This window comes from Temnothorax americanus, unplaced genomic scaffold, assembly GCF_048541705.1.
Source record: "Temnothorax americanus isolate GAGA-0224 unplaced genomic scaffold, ASM4854170v1 Scaffold6, whole genome shotgun sequence".
Lineage (NCBI taxonomy): Eukaryota > Metazoa > Arthropoda > Insecta > Hymenoptera > Formicidae > Temnothorax > Temnothorax americanus.
Window position 1 is genome coordinate 1,697,130 of NW_027509751.1, and position 16,545 is coordinate 1,713,674.

The 16,545-nt window shown below is 45.6% G+C and overlaps 2 protein-coding genes across 11 annotated transcripts in view; one reads left to right on the top strand and one right to left on the bottom strand.

Moving 5' to 3' along the window:
• Positions 1 to 16,545, bottom strand: part of LOC143905204 (coiled-coil domain-containing protein 170) — a 162,851-nt gene that overhangs the window by 46,707 nt on the left and 99,599 nt on the right. The window lies entirely within an intron of this gene.
• The window catches only part of LOC143905203 (uncharacterized), an 86,432-nt gene continuing 73,736 nt past the window's right edge, over positions 3,850 to 16,545 (top strand). For both annotated transcript variants that reach the window (XR_013259142.1, XM_077420436.1), the window contains exon 1: positions 3,850 to 6,327. Coding sequence is in view for 1 of the 2 variants with exons in the window: in XM_077420436.1 (XP_077276562.1) it covers positions 4,927 to 6,327 (1,401 nt within the window). In the remaining variant the exon portion in view is untranslated. The remainder of the gene's footprint in view (positions 6,328 to 16,545) is intronic.

Genomic DNA, 16,545 nt, shown 5'->3' on the forward strand with positions numbered 1-16,545 from the left:
TATTTCGCGATATTATAAATTATTTCATCCATGTTAACGCGCGGAATGTTCATGTTTAAACAATTCGATGGAAGATTAATGTTCCGACGCGACGTGTTGATTTCATAAAATCGAGGAAAGTAAATATCACACGATTATGGTACAGTAGCCTTGATAATCATTATTGATATGATAAAGAACGATCGAGCATCTGTGATTTATGAATACATAATAAAATTTCTGGATAGATAACTATAATAATCACTCTTTCGGATGAAAGAAAAAAGTACGTGGATTTGCAATGTGCCTCTTTTTCGCATAATTTTTATAGCAAGCCACGAAGAGTTCTCGATTCTTTTAACTCGTTCTATTACATTTTCAAGTATTCATAATCAATTCATTAGTCATATGCTTTAATTTTAAGCAATCCGCGGCTATTTCCAGTCACGAATGCCAGTTGTGAAAACGTGAAAAATGTTCGTGCACGAGAAATCAATAGAAGGAACGAGATAACAGACGCGGCCACATGGATCTTTAAGTCAGTGACGTATGAAAAAAAAACTATACGTGCATTCGAAGGGGGCCCACGCTACGTTCCGTAAGTAGAACAAATCGGTACCTCGCGTCCGTTTCTCTTCTGGCACGAAAGGCGCGCTCCAATCCGCGTGACTAATCTCGTTTCGTGTCCACGAAAATCTTGATGGAACTCCACGTGACCGTGCGTGCTGCCTGTGAACGTTCTTTATCTCAACGATCACGCGGGTCCTCCGCGCGTACGCCGGTACGAAGTGCCTGCAAACGCGTATCGTCTGGATCGTGTGTAACACGAAAACGCCTTACGACGTCACGATATAGACTGGTTTGTAATAAAAAGTAAATGGTAAAAAGTAAACGTAAAGAACATTATCGTTACAATTTATTACGATCAGGCGTGGCGGTTATTCGTCTCACCACACGCGTCCACGGCGAAAGCCGGTGCAAACGCGCGCCTCCGAAATGGCACGCGTATGAGAGATTCTTAAAAAGGGAATTTACCCTGCCAGAGCGCCATTCATTTAACGAGAGCGGACCTCTCACCTCGTTAATCTGCGCGGCGCGCGATTACACGCGTTCCACGCATATTCTCGCCGGACGGATGCGATTTAATCGTCGTTTTAACGAGTCGGCGTTAACGAGCGCCCGTTTGTTCACCCCTCGCGAGCCCCGACAAGTGGATGTACAAATTAACGCGGACGCGAGCGCCCGACGGGGCGTGAAAGCGAAATAATTAGAGAAATCCACCGTCGCCGGCGCTAAACGCCGCGTCCGCGCGCCGTGACCGATAGATTCCGCGTTGTAAAATCAATTTTTCCGCCTCTTGGCCGCGCGGTCAACGCGCACCTATTATGCAACTCACACTCCCGACATTTAGAAAGATTAGTCCGACGCGAAACATTTTAATGATCGTGCAGCGTAAGAGCAATTTCGATCCTTTCGCGTGAAATCCGACGTTTAGCAACGTAAATGCATGTAAAGTGCAAATTCCAATTTTCGCCGATGCGCCGTAAACGATCGTGCATCGTGCGTCATTTCTCGAGAAAAAAAAAGGAAACTTAAGAGACTTGATTTCAAATGCCGCCTTGCTTTTACCGATCTCTCGATATCTTGGCGAGTCCGGCAAAACGTGCGGATTGTAAAAACGCACGTGCGCAACAATCAGTTGGGTGATTTCCTGACAGAGACCCGACGTGATCTTCAAACTCGAGATGCGAGAGCACGATTGGTTCCCCTTTTCCAGCTTCCTGGCACGGGTCGGTATAGGTCCAGTTGGCATGACATTTCTTCGCGAACAGCAGGTCGCGCGCTATACAGATCGATCGATTGAATCGGGAACGGGGCACAACGTGACAGCCGTGACGGAGAGGGGGGCCGCCGTGTTTATTTATCACCGTAAGCACACCGCGGCTTTAAAAGGGCGACAAAAAGCACCTGCCGACCTCCGTGCGCGACGAAAAACCAGTCCTCGTTGTACCGGTTGCAAGGATCGGCATCAACGATCGGTGTCTTCCTTCCTCTCGCATTCGCTCTCTCTCTCTCTCTCTCTCCTCGCAGCTTCCTTCTCAATTTCTCCTTCCCTCGGCGTATCACGGCGAGACTTCCCCTACTCCCCTTTTTATCGGTACCGAAATCCTCTCTTCCTCTCCTTTCGGCTCGGATTTCGCGGCGTCGTCGCTCTACTCCGAATCCCATCTCTGAATGGCGGCGCAAAAGTGAATGGGACGCCCGGCGAAAAGGCCAAGCCGCCGCGCCGCCGGTCGCGGTCGACTGTCGTTCGACCCGGACGATCGTAAAATCGAGAGACGCGACAGAATCGTACGTTCCGCGCATTATGCGTGCCGTGGACGCGGACGAAGAAGATCGGAGGTAGGAGATTTCCCGCGAGGGATTAAAATTGCTCTTCTTAGCGTCGCTCGGCTGATACCCCCTTCGGCTTAAAAGCATTGGCGACCGTTGGATAATCGCCCGCAAAAAAATGACTTTTGCGCAAAAGCGCAAGATGGATGGCGGTCTGATAACGCGTTTTTAACCTCGATCATCCATTAACTCTAAACCCTTATCATATGTCCTTCTGAAGATACATCTCTGCTATACTTGTCATTTAAACTTGTTATTTCTTCCTCGAAACATTTGTTTCAATTCTTAGATTTACGTAATTAGAGGAAATATTATTATTTTCTCTAATTTGATGTCGTAACTTTTACGCGTTAATAAATTATTCAATTCAAAGTAAACATAAAAAGTTTTAATTTGCTGTACAGCAGCTATGATGATGTGCGTATCTCAACATTACTGTGGTTTAATGAAGAACTAAAAATCAATTAGTGCTTTTATTTCCTAAATAAAGTATCTACTACTAGAGGATAAATATCATTTCTATATAAATCCGCTTCATAATCGCTCACGATTAAGATACATTCAAGTAGAACGACACGTGTACCACGGGCTTCATTCGATATTAAATCAATTTAATGCCTTTTATCGCGGACAAGAAGCACAATCTCCACGAGAGTCTAATGCGGATAATGTCGTGTCTATTCGAAATAAATTGTAAACCGGTTTCGACAAACGCGTGACACTAAGGACCACGAGGTCTCGCCGCATTGATCTGCACCTTCAATTTTTTCTAGGCTTTCCGAACAACGCGACATATAAAGTATCGCTACCAAAACGCAATAATCTCTACATTCGAAAAATACACTGAGATCGAAATATCAGTTAACTCTTACGCCATTTGCACATGCCATTTACATTCTGATGCGTGAACCACACCTGTGTTCACAGTTCTCCAACCTCGCTCGGCAAAGCGTGACAAGGCTGAGCATCGTTTCCCTCTTAGCTGTCGTACTTTATAATAAATCTGTCTTACAATAAATAGGATAACCAAATAAATCTCAATGTATCTGTTTGCTCACAGTTAATTAAAAAAAAAACCTATTTTCGAAGAGATTTATTCTTGAATTGCCTAAACCCCTCTATCAAGAAGAAACAGTTCCTTTGAGTAATCGGAAGTCGACGGCTTTTCAAAGGGTTTCGTACCCCTTTGTAGCACATCCGGCGGAGATGCGGCCCATCGCGTCCGCGGACTTGTCTCGCCCCCTCTTTCTCCTTTCCATACCGATGCCTATTGTTTCACGGTGCATCATCGCGGAGTCCGTGAAACAACGTGCACGGAGGTTTCTTGCGGAGGTAAAGGCGAAGGACGAAGGGGCAAAGGAGGCAACGGCGACGGGGTACCACGGCCGATGCGGCACGAAGGGGGCAGTGGGGGCGAATATCGCTCGCACGCATGCGCGGTGCGTTCCGCGATCTCTCAGGCAGGCCGGCGGCTGCTCCGGCTGGCCTCAGTCGTCCGCGACATTCTGTCCGCGATACGATTCGGCGTGAACGTGTCGTGTCCTCCTCCGGGTCCCACCGAAACGCCCGTGCCCCGGTCTAGCAAACTACCCCCCTCGAAGGAACCGGAAGAGACTCGTGATATCGCACTTCCGAAATCATTGGAATCGGATGATACGTATACGAAGAATATCGTTTAGGGGATATCCTCTTGCAAAAAAAAATATCCTGAAATAATAATTTGATGAATGAAAAATAAACGTTGTTGAATTGTCTGAAGCGTGGTGAACGAATCGAATTAGCCGGTGAATCGTGGACTCTCGGGATTCAAACACGGACACTTAATAGTTTTTAAAAGATATTAAGAGGGTGGATTTTTATTCGAGACCACTGGCAATTTGTGGAACGCGGAGCGACGCGAGATGACATTGTCACGAATCGTCTTCGCGAACGAATCCCGGTATTTTCTGTGACGTTCAGGTGATATAAGTAATCAGTGACGGGCACCGTTTCGCAGCGATCGCCGATTGCATTGGAGCCGCGCCAAAAGGAGTCACGCTCGGGATTGCCCCGTCGTTTCAAGTTCCGCGGTCACCACGTGGTCAGTGCAACCTGGCCGCGACATCGCCGCGACGTGCGGTTAAATTTAGAGAGAGATAGAAACGAGTCCGTGATCGGGGAAAATTGACGGGATTCCCGGGGATTGAATTGTCGACTGATCAGCGTCGAGAATTCGACGGGGCGCGGCGCTTCGTTTCAGTTCCGATCGATGGAATGCCCGACGTAATACCGATCGTCACGAGTGTTGTTGCTGCTGCTCGGCAATCGAGCCGGCTTGATGCGCCGCTGAGGGACACGCGACCAACGAGGTATCGAAAGGTGATCGACAGGTGCGACCGCGCGAAAGCTGCAGTCACGTGGCCCGGGATGATGTAAGGTGACCTGAGAGAAACGGCGCTGCGGAGAGAGAAAGAGAGAGAGATAAAGAGAGAGAGAGAGAAAGAGAGAGAGAGAGAGAGAGAGAGAGAGAGAGAGAGAGAGAGAGAGAAAGAGAGAGAGAAAGAGAGAGACAAAATGACGCGCGACAGGAGGCTGCTGCTGTTGCTGGGCCTGCTGATGGCTTACGGCCTCTTCGTGGTCGAATGCAGGTACCATCAGCGCGAGGACGCGACGACGACGGAGGCGAGACACCGACACAGGCACAGGCATGAGTCCGCGAATCGAAGGGGCCACCACGAGCTCGACAGAAGATCCTGGCAGGAGGTGGACTACGAGTACGACGGGGACTCCGAGGATCCGATCGACGAGGACGATTACGAGGCGCGATCGTATTACGATCATCCCAGATCGCATCATCGATCCGCGCAGAAAAGTTATCACAGTCGGTTCGAGCCGCGCTATCCGTCTAGGTATCACAACGACGGGTATCACGCTGGAAGCGGCTGGTACGACGAGAACAACGGCAAGCGCAGGATCTCATCGCGGTACAATACGAAGAATCACCGATACAGACCCGGCAGGACCTACCACAGGCTCGCATATTCGCGCAATCGCGACGCGTCGGACTTCGACGACGACACGTCGGAGGAAGATTATGATTACGAGAGGCCGCACAGGTACGGAAACGGCGAAGCAGATAAGCACCACGAACGGTGGAGGAATTCTAGGCGATACCCGCCCTCCAGAAGAGACTCGAGGAACAGAATGAACGGTCATCACGGTGCGAGAAGACATCGCTTGGAAAATCACGAGGACGTCGTAGATCGCGTCGACGTAACGAGATGGACGGACGACTGGAAAAGAAGATCGAACTCCTCGGACTCAAAATACTATTTCGCGAAGGACGACCGAAAGACGGAGGAGGACGAAGATTACGAGGATCGCGGCGGGCTCGAGGAGGACGATAAAGACGAGGACGAAGAAGATATTTGGAAAGATATCGAGGACGACAGGAATGAGGACAACGAGGAGGAAGAATTCGATAACGATTTCTACAAAGGCGAGACAAAGCCACCCTTGAAAACCTATGACGATATCATCCGAAGGCTCACGTCCGACGATCCGAAAACTACTGTCAAGAGAGATTATCGGAATATCGAAACGAATAAGCATGTAAAGCGCGATGGCTACAAGAATGTCAAGCACGAATCGAGAAACGTCTCTAGGCCGATGGATCTCTTCACGAGCGCGCCTCATGCCGCTGGTACCACGTCCAATTATTTCGTAAATAAACGAACTGCGGAGAACTCGACCGTCAAATCCACTGGACATAAGCCCTCGAAAAACACGGTCGGTGATTCGGTGGTCAAGGACCACGATCGGCAGGAGGGAAAGATCGTCGATACCCAGGCTAAGACTAAAAGCCTTGAGCAGGATTACGACGAGTACCTGAACAGCCCGGATAATGAAAAGGAAGACGATCTCAAAGCTGGAAACGAGGACGACTCGGCCATGCAGGCAGATGTCACCAATACGGTGAGTAACAGTCATTGTGTGAAGAAAATTGATTTCTTAAGTCTCTCTCGACAACTGAAGCGAGTAAAACAGCAGGAGAAACTATCGTAATTCCTTATGTTGCTAATCACGGCGTAACGAAGAGATTGCACAACCGTGACAATAACGGGATATTATTTAACAATCGCCGGCACGGCACGCGCAGACATGTAACACCGGCACACGTAATTCATTTTTAATACATAAATATATCCGTTACTATAATGTTCAACTTAACATAAAATTATACAGTAATTAATTGCATTCATTGATTATTTTCAATAAGTTAATTAATTATAAATTATTAAATTATTCTTGCTCGACAAGAATTATGTCAACCCTTCGTCTGTATACGTTAGGTCTACGTCAGCTGAGTCAAAATAATATCTGCTTATAACTGTAAAACTTGCAAGAGCCTGCCCAAAAATATTAAATAAAAGATACACTTATTAACTCGCTTATTAAAACGGCTATAAAATCGTCTATTAATTACAATGTAGACAGATATTTTGTAATTTTTTTATATTTTTTAAAAATACTTTAAGATAGAGAAAATTATTGTGTCAAACGCGTGACAGACCACTCCGAGGTGCAAAAAAAAAACGTATACAGACGGAGGGTCAAAAAACCGCGTTATTTAACGACATACAGAAAATTGTTATAAATCGACCGAGTATCGTTGCGTCACGATATCGGAGACAGACCAACTTCGAAGCGCGGATGCAATTCGGTTTCCAAGAAATCGCGGAACGAATGAAAGAGCGCTTTCGTATGCATCCGATGCCGTCGCGAGAGCTGGAAGCCGTAAAGTCAGTTACCGTCGAGTTCTCCCCGGATCGACGTTACCACGGTGGAGATTAAGATCGAGTCAAGGGTTCGACTTGGCGAGCCACGTATACGGTCGCACACGGTGAGCCCGATCTATTCGATGCTTTTCCTCGATCGCGAATGCGCCGCTACGTTCGCATGAAACACCCAAGGAAAGAGCACGTGGCGCGAGAGACCGTCCTGTAATAACTGTACCCGAGGAGAACCCTCTCGCAGATCTATCGACGATCGTCTTCCGCATCTTTCCGGATACGTACGGTGATCCCGAACGTAATTCTCGTCGAACGCAAGATCAGATACTTGGCGAATCGCCGCTAATTTACCGTGCTATCATTTGCGAGAGTTCGCTTACAATCGCGATTTGCGTTTTCTCATTCGGTCGGTTCGAGGTGGACAGCCGTAGAATTATAGGATCCAACACGTCCTGTGCCTTTTGCCAGCAATTTGTTTCGATAAAACCGAGCGCGTCTTCGAAGAGTGTCATACTGAAAATAACGGGCTATGACAATGATTTACTATATGATGACGAAGGCAGCGAAAAGATTTATTTCTGACATATTTATATTGGCTCGTTCGTGTTTACTATTAAAACTAATTTTGTCAACGCTAGGATTACGCAAAATGCCAGCGTGCTTGGCGAGCGTAAGCCGAAGATCACGAATCGATCGCTCTGTCTGTCATCGTAACGTATAATAAGATCGACGGGATAGCGCATTAGAATTGCTCGTCATTCACGTAATTCACGCGGGACGTGGGCCAGATCATCCGAGGTTGCTCGTTCCGCGCTGCCGAACTCGAGATTAACTTTCACGAGGAGCATCGGCGCCAAAGACAGCGCCGGCTTGCCTTGGAACATCATTTCGAATCTTGACAACCGTCATATTGCACAAAACGGACATCTGTCCGCTATATAGTTGTAGCACTGTCACGCCCGTCAAAAATCATTTTGCTTCGCGGGCGACGACGTCTAGTTTAATATATGTAAATGTCCTATATCCTATGCGAACATCTATTATTACTCGTTACAATTTGTCATTTCATATTACATTTATAAAAGTACAACTTGTCAGTAATATATTTGATAAATTACGTTTTGTATGTAATAAATAATATCCAACAATCTATATTAAATAATTATTTTCACACATTTAGTTATTAAATTAATTAAATTAAATTATTAAATTAATCACACATTGAGATTTAATTTATGTAAATTGTAAATTTCTTATTTAAGAACAAATTAATGAGACATTCCGTGAATTACAATCCCTGGACTACAATGTTAATTATTTTGTCATCGGTGCACATTGCCAAACTCATTTCGCGGATCCTCAAGATTGTTTAAGTGCTCTGCTTCTGAGAACAACTTCAGATGCGTTCTATTATGGACGCTTAACGTTATTAATGACCGGCGTATCTGCGTAAGTCGCGACGTCGGTGATTCCCTTCACCTACACAGAGCCAAGATTAGATTGACCTTGGCAATGCGAAACAGCATCAGCAGTCCGGCAAAACTTCTCGCTTCATTCGCGTCAAAACTTCTCAAATTAACGTTCGCAGACCTGATGACCTCGGAAATCGCCGCCCACTAGGCGCCAATCGTCTGCCAGACTTCACTTGACAGCTTGATCGTCAACAGAAGACCGATGCAATAACAGTTCGAAGAATTTGTTTACCGAACGCGAAATTCCATGGGGAAAGGGATCCAAAATAATTTTGCAAAGTGCTCCGCATCGTTGTATCGATACGAACCCAAAAATATCGTACAAGCAATTTCACGAATACGTCACGGTACATTCCAAGAAAAAAGATCTATAATATACCACGGCACATGTAGAATTAATATAAGCGGGAAAAGATTAATTCGTTACTTTAGAAGAACGTTTCGACAACGAGGTTGCAATAACGAGCCTCATCGCTCTGATGCCTTATGTGCTCCGGCGTCAAACGAGAAACGCGATGCGTGCACCTTAATTTCGCGGTAGCTCGCAGCGACGGGCGGCCCCGACGAGCAAAACGACGATGCACGTCCACGGCGGCTGTCGTCGCGATCGTGCTTTGCCTTTTTTTTGCGCCAATTTACAAAGGTAAACTCGCCACGTTCCATCGACTTCTGCATGCCGGCCGGAGCGGAATTACCGCGGCCGGGGGTAATTGAGCAATTCCACCGCGTGCACGTTGTCCATCCGTGGTTTTCCGTCGTAAATTCACGGTGCACCGATCCCGAACGATCAAAGAGAATCCTCCACCGCCACCGCCACCGCCACCGCCACCGGCCGATCGGGCTACCGAAGGTTTTCGGTTTAAGCGACCGCAAATTTTATTGCCCTATGCAATATGGAAGGGAGACGTACGTGGGGACGGACGACAATCAGACTTTGCATATTTAGTCGATGATTAATCCCAATGACCCACATACGACGGGAGAACATTGAATTAACGCTCGCGTACACGGTAAAATTAAATTAAACGCGAATAATTCGATGCTGCGCACGGCGGCGACTTGAAAGAAACCTTCAATTTTCTCGTATATCTTTTTACTTACGTTCCGGTTTACTGAGCATCTTCAAAAGGCGCACAGCTCGCGATTTGTGCGGAACCGACTAGCGTCAAATTTAATTACGTTAGATCTTCGGAAGATAAATATGTTCGGAGCAATATTTATTTGCAATATGCACCTTCAAACGTCAAGGAATATCGTAATATATTGGAATGAAGATAACGTTTGTTTCAAATATAGGAAGCAAAAGTAATGGACAATGTTTCCATTGTTCTTTCTTATTAATAGCACGCGAATGCGTCGTTCAGACCTTAATCCAGCGTTTTCTTTATCGTTTCGCACGTCTATCTAACGACACTAGGTTAATCCGCAATTGACCTAACTCTTAGTGAAAAACATCTCGTGCAACGCAAAAGTATCGAATTTATCCTAGACACTAATATGCTAGTAAATGCATGTTAACCCTATCTTGTTCGCTTCTTAGGATTCTGGTTAAAGCTTCGGAAAAATGACGTTCGAGCGTTATCAAAACCGGGAAAATCCATCGTCGTGTGGAATTTTATGATTATTGTCATGTGCTATACTTATGGATGAGCGCTAGAAGTTAAAGTTTGCGAGAATATATCACAAATATGCCATTCTTCGAATTGAGAGTTCAATTTATCTGTGTATTATCAAACAAATCTTCTATGTTTACGTATAGAACGTTTTATCTTTCATGCATTTCTCGCGAAATAGATGCTTTCTACTATAAAAAACATTCAAAAGTAAAGAAATAATTCTTCGAATTTGAGATCATTTCAATACACAGCTGTTTCAAAAATATTTTTAGATTTCAATCGACATACATCGTAAAATCTCCATTAACGCCTCGTATACACGCCCAATAAAAAAGAGATAATCACATTCTCAATGATTACAGACTAAATATTGGCATATTCCCCGTTAGTTTTTCTAAGCGAGTCATCCTCGTATTTCACCCCCGGGGCGCATGTTACATCCGGAGAGCGCTCTATAGATGCATAGCAGCCTCTCAATCTCGGGGGAGAGATGCGATACGTTTCAACAACCTTCCTGCCTCGCCTCGGTAAACAGTCGATGGACTTCGCGGAAGCGCTGTTTACGCGAAGCTCTTTCGGCGTTCCCTTTTTTCGATCCATCCGTTCTCTGCGCGCTTTCAGACCAGCTCCATCCGCGAAGAGAGCTCCTCCTTCGTCTCGATTTCACGCAGCCGCGTGCCTGCGCGCGCTCTCTCTCTCTCTTTTTCCTCTCTCCCGAGTATAGGTATACGCATCGCCGAAACGTACCCTCGCCCGATGGTGTGTGCGCATTAAGAAACGACTTTACCACCTGACCGCGCCGAGGAGCGCTCATAAATCCGCCGTAAAGCTCACCGCGGAAGCTCGTTACCGCGACGCATAAGGCATAAAATGCGGCCGGCGCGGCGCATCGCGAAAGATCGTATCCGCACCGCGAAGGAAGGATCCGGCGAGAGGGGAATCCACACGAGTGCGGATTTACGGGCGACACGTAACGCAACGAGGCATGAATTATAAAGCATCTGGATGAGCCCTGCTCCCTTCTCGCGCCGCAAAAACCGCCTTCCATTTTCGGCGATCGTAAAATGCCATGCCGGGCGGGCTATTTTCGTGGGTGGGTAAAATACGCTGATGGCACGATGCTGGTTACATGAGCGAAGAATTATCACCAATGTGTAAATCGACATCATACATTTAATTTCATATGAATCATTAAATGCGTTTCGTTGAATGCCCCGTTGAGATCGTGAGATCGGTTTCTTATCTTCCGCGATTTAGTTGGACATTTAGTTAACGCAACCAGCGTGATTTCATCGTGGATATTTCGCATTCTTCGCGTTATCAATCGTGTGATCTTTTATGAGTAATTCGCGCGCAATTAAGACCAACTTGCCTTTCTCAGCGACACGGTACTTGCGCATCGCTCATTAATCGCGCACGTTACTCATTATTTCTAAAAATACAACATAGTCATCGGATGACGATAAACGACAACAAGCATCGAAAAGTTGACCGACATCGGTGAACAGGCGTCAAAGATCATCGAACCACTGACCTGCCGAGATAATGATTCGTCATCGATGTCGAGGAACTGCTTTCGAGTCTGATCTATGCAGAAGTGCATCTATACTTGAGGGACGAATCGCCGCGTATAAGGAAAATTCTGACGACATTAATAGTCGAGTCTACTTTCTGCTGGGCTTTCTCCGCGGTACAGAAACAAGTTAAACATAGTTTTATTAATTATTCATAGCGACGAGATTTAAGTATTTCGTCATACGAGCTCGACTAAATTACTCATCTGACGTCATTACTCTGACAGTGAAAATACAAAAATTACTGCTTTGTTACCTGCTGCGGCAATTTGTTTTACATAAATCACTCACCGTAAGCTTATATTTATAGCTCTCATTTAAACTTATTAATCATGCTATGTTTCTTTCCTTAATTTGATAATGAACAAAACATGAGTTTTGCAGGACGACAAATAATTAAAGTAAAATAAGCAACGTAAAGGGTGTAACTATTATTAAAACTTGTTTCTAAAATTAATCACGAACCGGTGACCCGCCAAGATGACGATAATTTGTCGTCGTCGCGACGCAGTGATTCAAGACTGAAGTTAATGCATATGGTTCACGAAGGATTCTTCAAGACCGAACTTGTACGGAGACGTATTTTAAGCCTGGCACTCTCGCGTTGCATCAATTCGCGGCGTAGAGGCATATGCCATTAGTCTCTTTCATTGAGCACTTGTAAAACGATCTATCAACGAAAGTCGCGGAATCACAATACAAAGCTCGGAGAACGCCCAAGAAGAATAATCAAGCGTGAAATGAAGAAGCGTCCGTTGCTGATAAAAAACTATCTTCGCAATGAAGTCTCTCGATCTGGGTCTCTCTCTCTTGTTTGGAACACGAAATAAACACGGAAAAGCCGAAATCAGAGCGTGACTTCATTTAACGCGAACACGACCTGATATAAGACGACATCTGTCATATTGAAATGCCAGAAAACTCCGGCTGTTGTGTCTAGTTGTCGTGATTTATCAAACCCGAATCGTTTTGCTGACGTAAGAATATAGACGTGTATTTTGTTGCTAAACAACGGGCTCCAATCCAGGCGCTTTTATTCCCGAATACTTTAAAAAATTATATTGAAGTATGTGATCTTGCGTTTCCTTTTTCTTTTTTTCTCCAATTGACAAGTTGCGTTATCTTCGCTGAACTTTGTATCGCGCACTCCGGCGTCATTTAGACTCGGTAAAAATTGCTAATTATTCGAAATTGTTGTTATTAGTAGCAATTATTTTGACTCGACACGCGTTTTCGGAAAAATTTGCAGAATTTTCTACAATGCGGATATTTCTATTGCTTATAGAGACGATATTAATACTCGCGCGGTTTCTATCCTACTTTATGGTCATTATTAGTCAAATCAAGACAGATGTTTAAAAATATAACTTCGTTCACATATGACATATGATAAATCGCCAGAGGAGCAGTGAAAATCGCGCGATATCACTTCGCGCTTCATGCGCGCATTAATCTGAATTAGACATGAAGATCGGTGACTCACGAGTTTCGGCAAGTCACTTCATTTCGGCTCGCAGAACACTCGTCCGCGTACCGACTCTACGGGATACGTACTAATTAATTCCTGGAATCACATCCGCAATGAGAATTGTCTCGCTGACGTATTTGAAGTTACACGCACCCGTTCTGGATTTACGTCACTGGCGATCTCTGGCCGCCCTCCAGGATCAAGCGCAGTTAATAAAATCTGAGATGTTCATTTAAGCCCTTAATACTTTAGGCGTGGGGTTTATTTTCGGCATATTATCTCAAGGTTTAGATTCAAGAACGTCTACGGGCCCTTCCAGAATATCTCATGGTGTCTTTTGAGGACTGACAACCGGCAATTACAAGTTATGTTATTTAATGTTATCCTATTTAATGAAATAACAAGAGGTCTCTCGAGTTAATTCAGGGTCAACAATTAGGAGAAAACGCACACGGTAACTTTCACCCCGCCAGCTACTAATTAGAAAGTTAATATCTGCTACTTAACTTAATACCTATCTCGCCGAGAGACATAAAACGTCCCCGATTGTTATTGTCAGAAATATTTATCCTCATCCGCATCTTAAATCTGTTTCGACATTTTTATCGAAAGACAACTCCTGGCGATTTTCCAAATGTGCCGAATGCGGTATTCGTTCTCCTGCAACCAGGAGCAATTCGCCGGATATATTTTGGCGATCGTCCAGGTCACCGACCGGTCTCGATCGAATTACACCCCTCGCTCGTTCCCGGAGATATATCGATCGTTATTCATCGCGCAGGACGATACTATCGATTCCGGATGCGAGACGCGGCGAGCGAGAGATATCGCTCGAATTTTCAAGCTGAGTTTTAGGTCAAACCCGCGTCACTTTTGGAGAACTTCCAAACGCTGCGCATCCCTACGAACGCGAGTCGCATCGCGATCCAAAAATATTTCCCCGACGTCGTAACTAGACGAGACACTGTCGTTCGCATCCAAGGGGAATTTAACGCCGTCGGAATTAACGCATTTAAGTAGCCGTGACTTCTCGCGGACCGACGTACATCTCCGTCGACTATCGTTATCGAACGAAGAGTGACAGAAGAATCGTTCTCGCTATTCCTTCATCGTCCCATATATATAATAAATATTGCTTTTACTGATAACTCTCTCGCCTCGTTGTGAGGTCCATCAATTACGGTGCCGCGATATACAATGTAATCAATAATTTCGGGCGTCATAGGGCGTGAGACCTGTGAGAGATCCTTTCTAGGACCAACGATCAGGATACTCATCAGAGTATTAATTCTGTTTACACTGTCGATGGGGGCAGGGGGACGTACTCACGAATCGCACCGTGCCACACCTCGGTTTCCATTAGGCCCTTCAGAGAAACGGGAAGAGGAAAGGCAATTTCGCCAGTCGTCGCTCGAAAGGCGTCGATCGGTCAAATAACATGTTACCACCTTCGATTTAAGTTAATGCTCACACACGGGGATGAAGCTATTATAAAAAAGTCCTGATACGGGATCCGAGCGCCGATGGGAAAAACGGAGGATCCTGTTTGTCTTACAGTAATCGGACGCGTGTGCCATGCCTCTGGGCTTAATAAAGCTTGCGTTATCGACATTACGCTATATTCCATTAAGTTCCGATGAACGCGTACGCGGTGCTCCCTTGCATTTTTTTTTTACTTGATACTATCCCGGTTTTCTATGGCAAACCTACCATAACGTTTTCGCTATCGATTAATTGATCGTAGAATCACATTATTCTCGCAATCAATTCTCGGAAATCTTATTATCATTGGAGATCGACGCAAAGTCGCGTTACGTAACGTCGCTTTTCAGACTCCGTGTCAGGTTGTGGTAGTCAATATAAATCGTTTTAACGACTTTCCAGTTTGGTAATAAGAAAACGAGGAACGGCCGGTTCTATAGTGCATCCACACGATTTCGCATTGGACGCAGCATCAAAATACAAAGCGCGATCGATGGTGCGCCTGTACGGAAAACGAAAAAGAGGAAAGAGAGCAGGTAGTACGATTTCTAAGAAAGAAAGAACACGTTCGTTCACGCATAAAGCGATGGGATCGCGTCTCTCACAGAGAGAGAGAGAGAGCTCGGCGTGCCCCGCCGCTTCTTACGCGGATTAGGTATACAAATGGGAGTACGAATTTCCATTTTGGATCGAAATCTGCCGTAAACGATCGATTCCCGCTGCTCGCAATAACGAAAGGTACGTCGAATTTCTGCGCCTCGATTTCTTATGGCGCTCACGTTTTAATGGGCGAGCCACGTGAGGCGGCACACGTTCGGCGGATAGCGTGTATAGTGTTAACGTTCACAAAACACACGACCGTAAAAGGCAAATACTCACGAAATTCTGTCGTGGCCCTCCCGCGGCTGGTGCATTCTATTAACGGAACGCCTGCCGAATTGGAGATTTGATTTAATCAACTGAGTGCCATGCAATATTCATACGACAATGCCGTTGTGACTTGGCGAGCGAATTATTTATCCGCGGCATGATCTATTTCTATAGCTTCGTGATCCGATCGTCTCATTAATAATTTGCAAATTTTTATTAATTCAACTCGCCGGAAATTAGTATATATTTGGCGGAAAAGAAAAAAATACCGCACGTTAAAAGTGCAATGCTATCCGTCGTGTCTGACGAAGCGTTGATTGAAATTGATTGCCGAATTAGTATATGAGTGAATGCTAACGAGGCTGCGGCGCGGCGGCGGCGCTCATCCCTAATCGTCATTCATAAAGATGACAATGCAGCTCGTTACACAATCGACGGTGTTGATTACGAAATCGCGTATCTCGCGGCGCGTCTGACGAGCAGAATTCTGGCGCCAAGATCCGCGATATGCGTAATCGGTGTCACGTCGCGATGCGAGTGTGCGCGACGATCGTTAATCGGCAGGGATTCTCGCGATAGGAGAAGGACATCGCCGCGGCTCCTTAATGAACACCGTCCGGCGAACGAGCGACGATAATTACTTATGGCATTAAGCCGCCGCTAAGTTTCCCCAGACGCCCCGTCCCGACGTAAAACGTCGTAAAACGTCGTAAAACTCACTTCTGATTCGTTTTTACGGCCATTCGAGTGTATTTACTTATGCCACGAGTATATTTCACTACATTCCGCCGTTTTATCTTCTTTTTATATGGCGGCGAACGGAGAATTAACTTTCCTCGTTGGCGAAGGATTCCTCGACGTATCGAACAATGTAACCGAAGATCGAGATAACGTGCAGTCTCGACGCCATACGATATG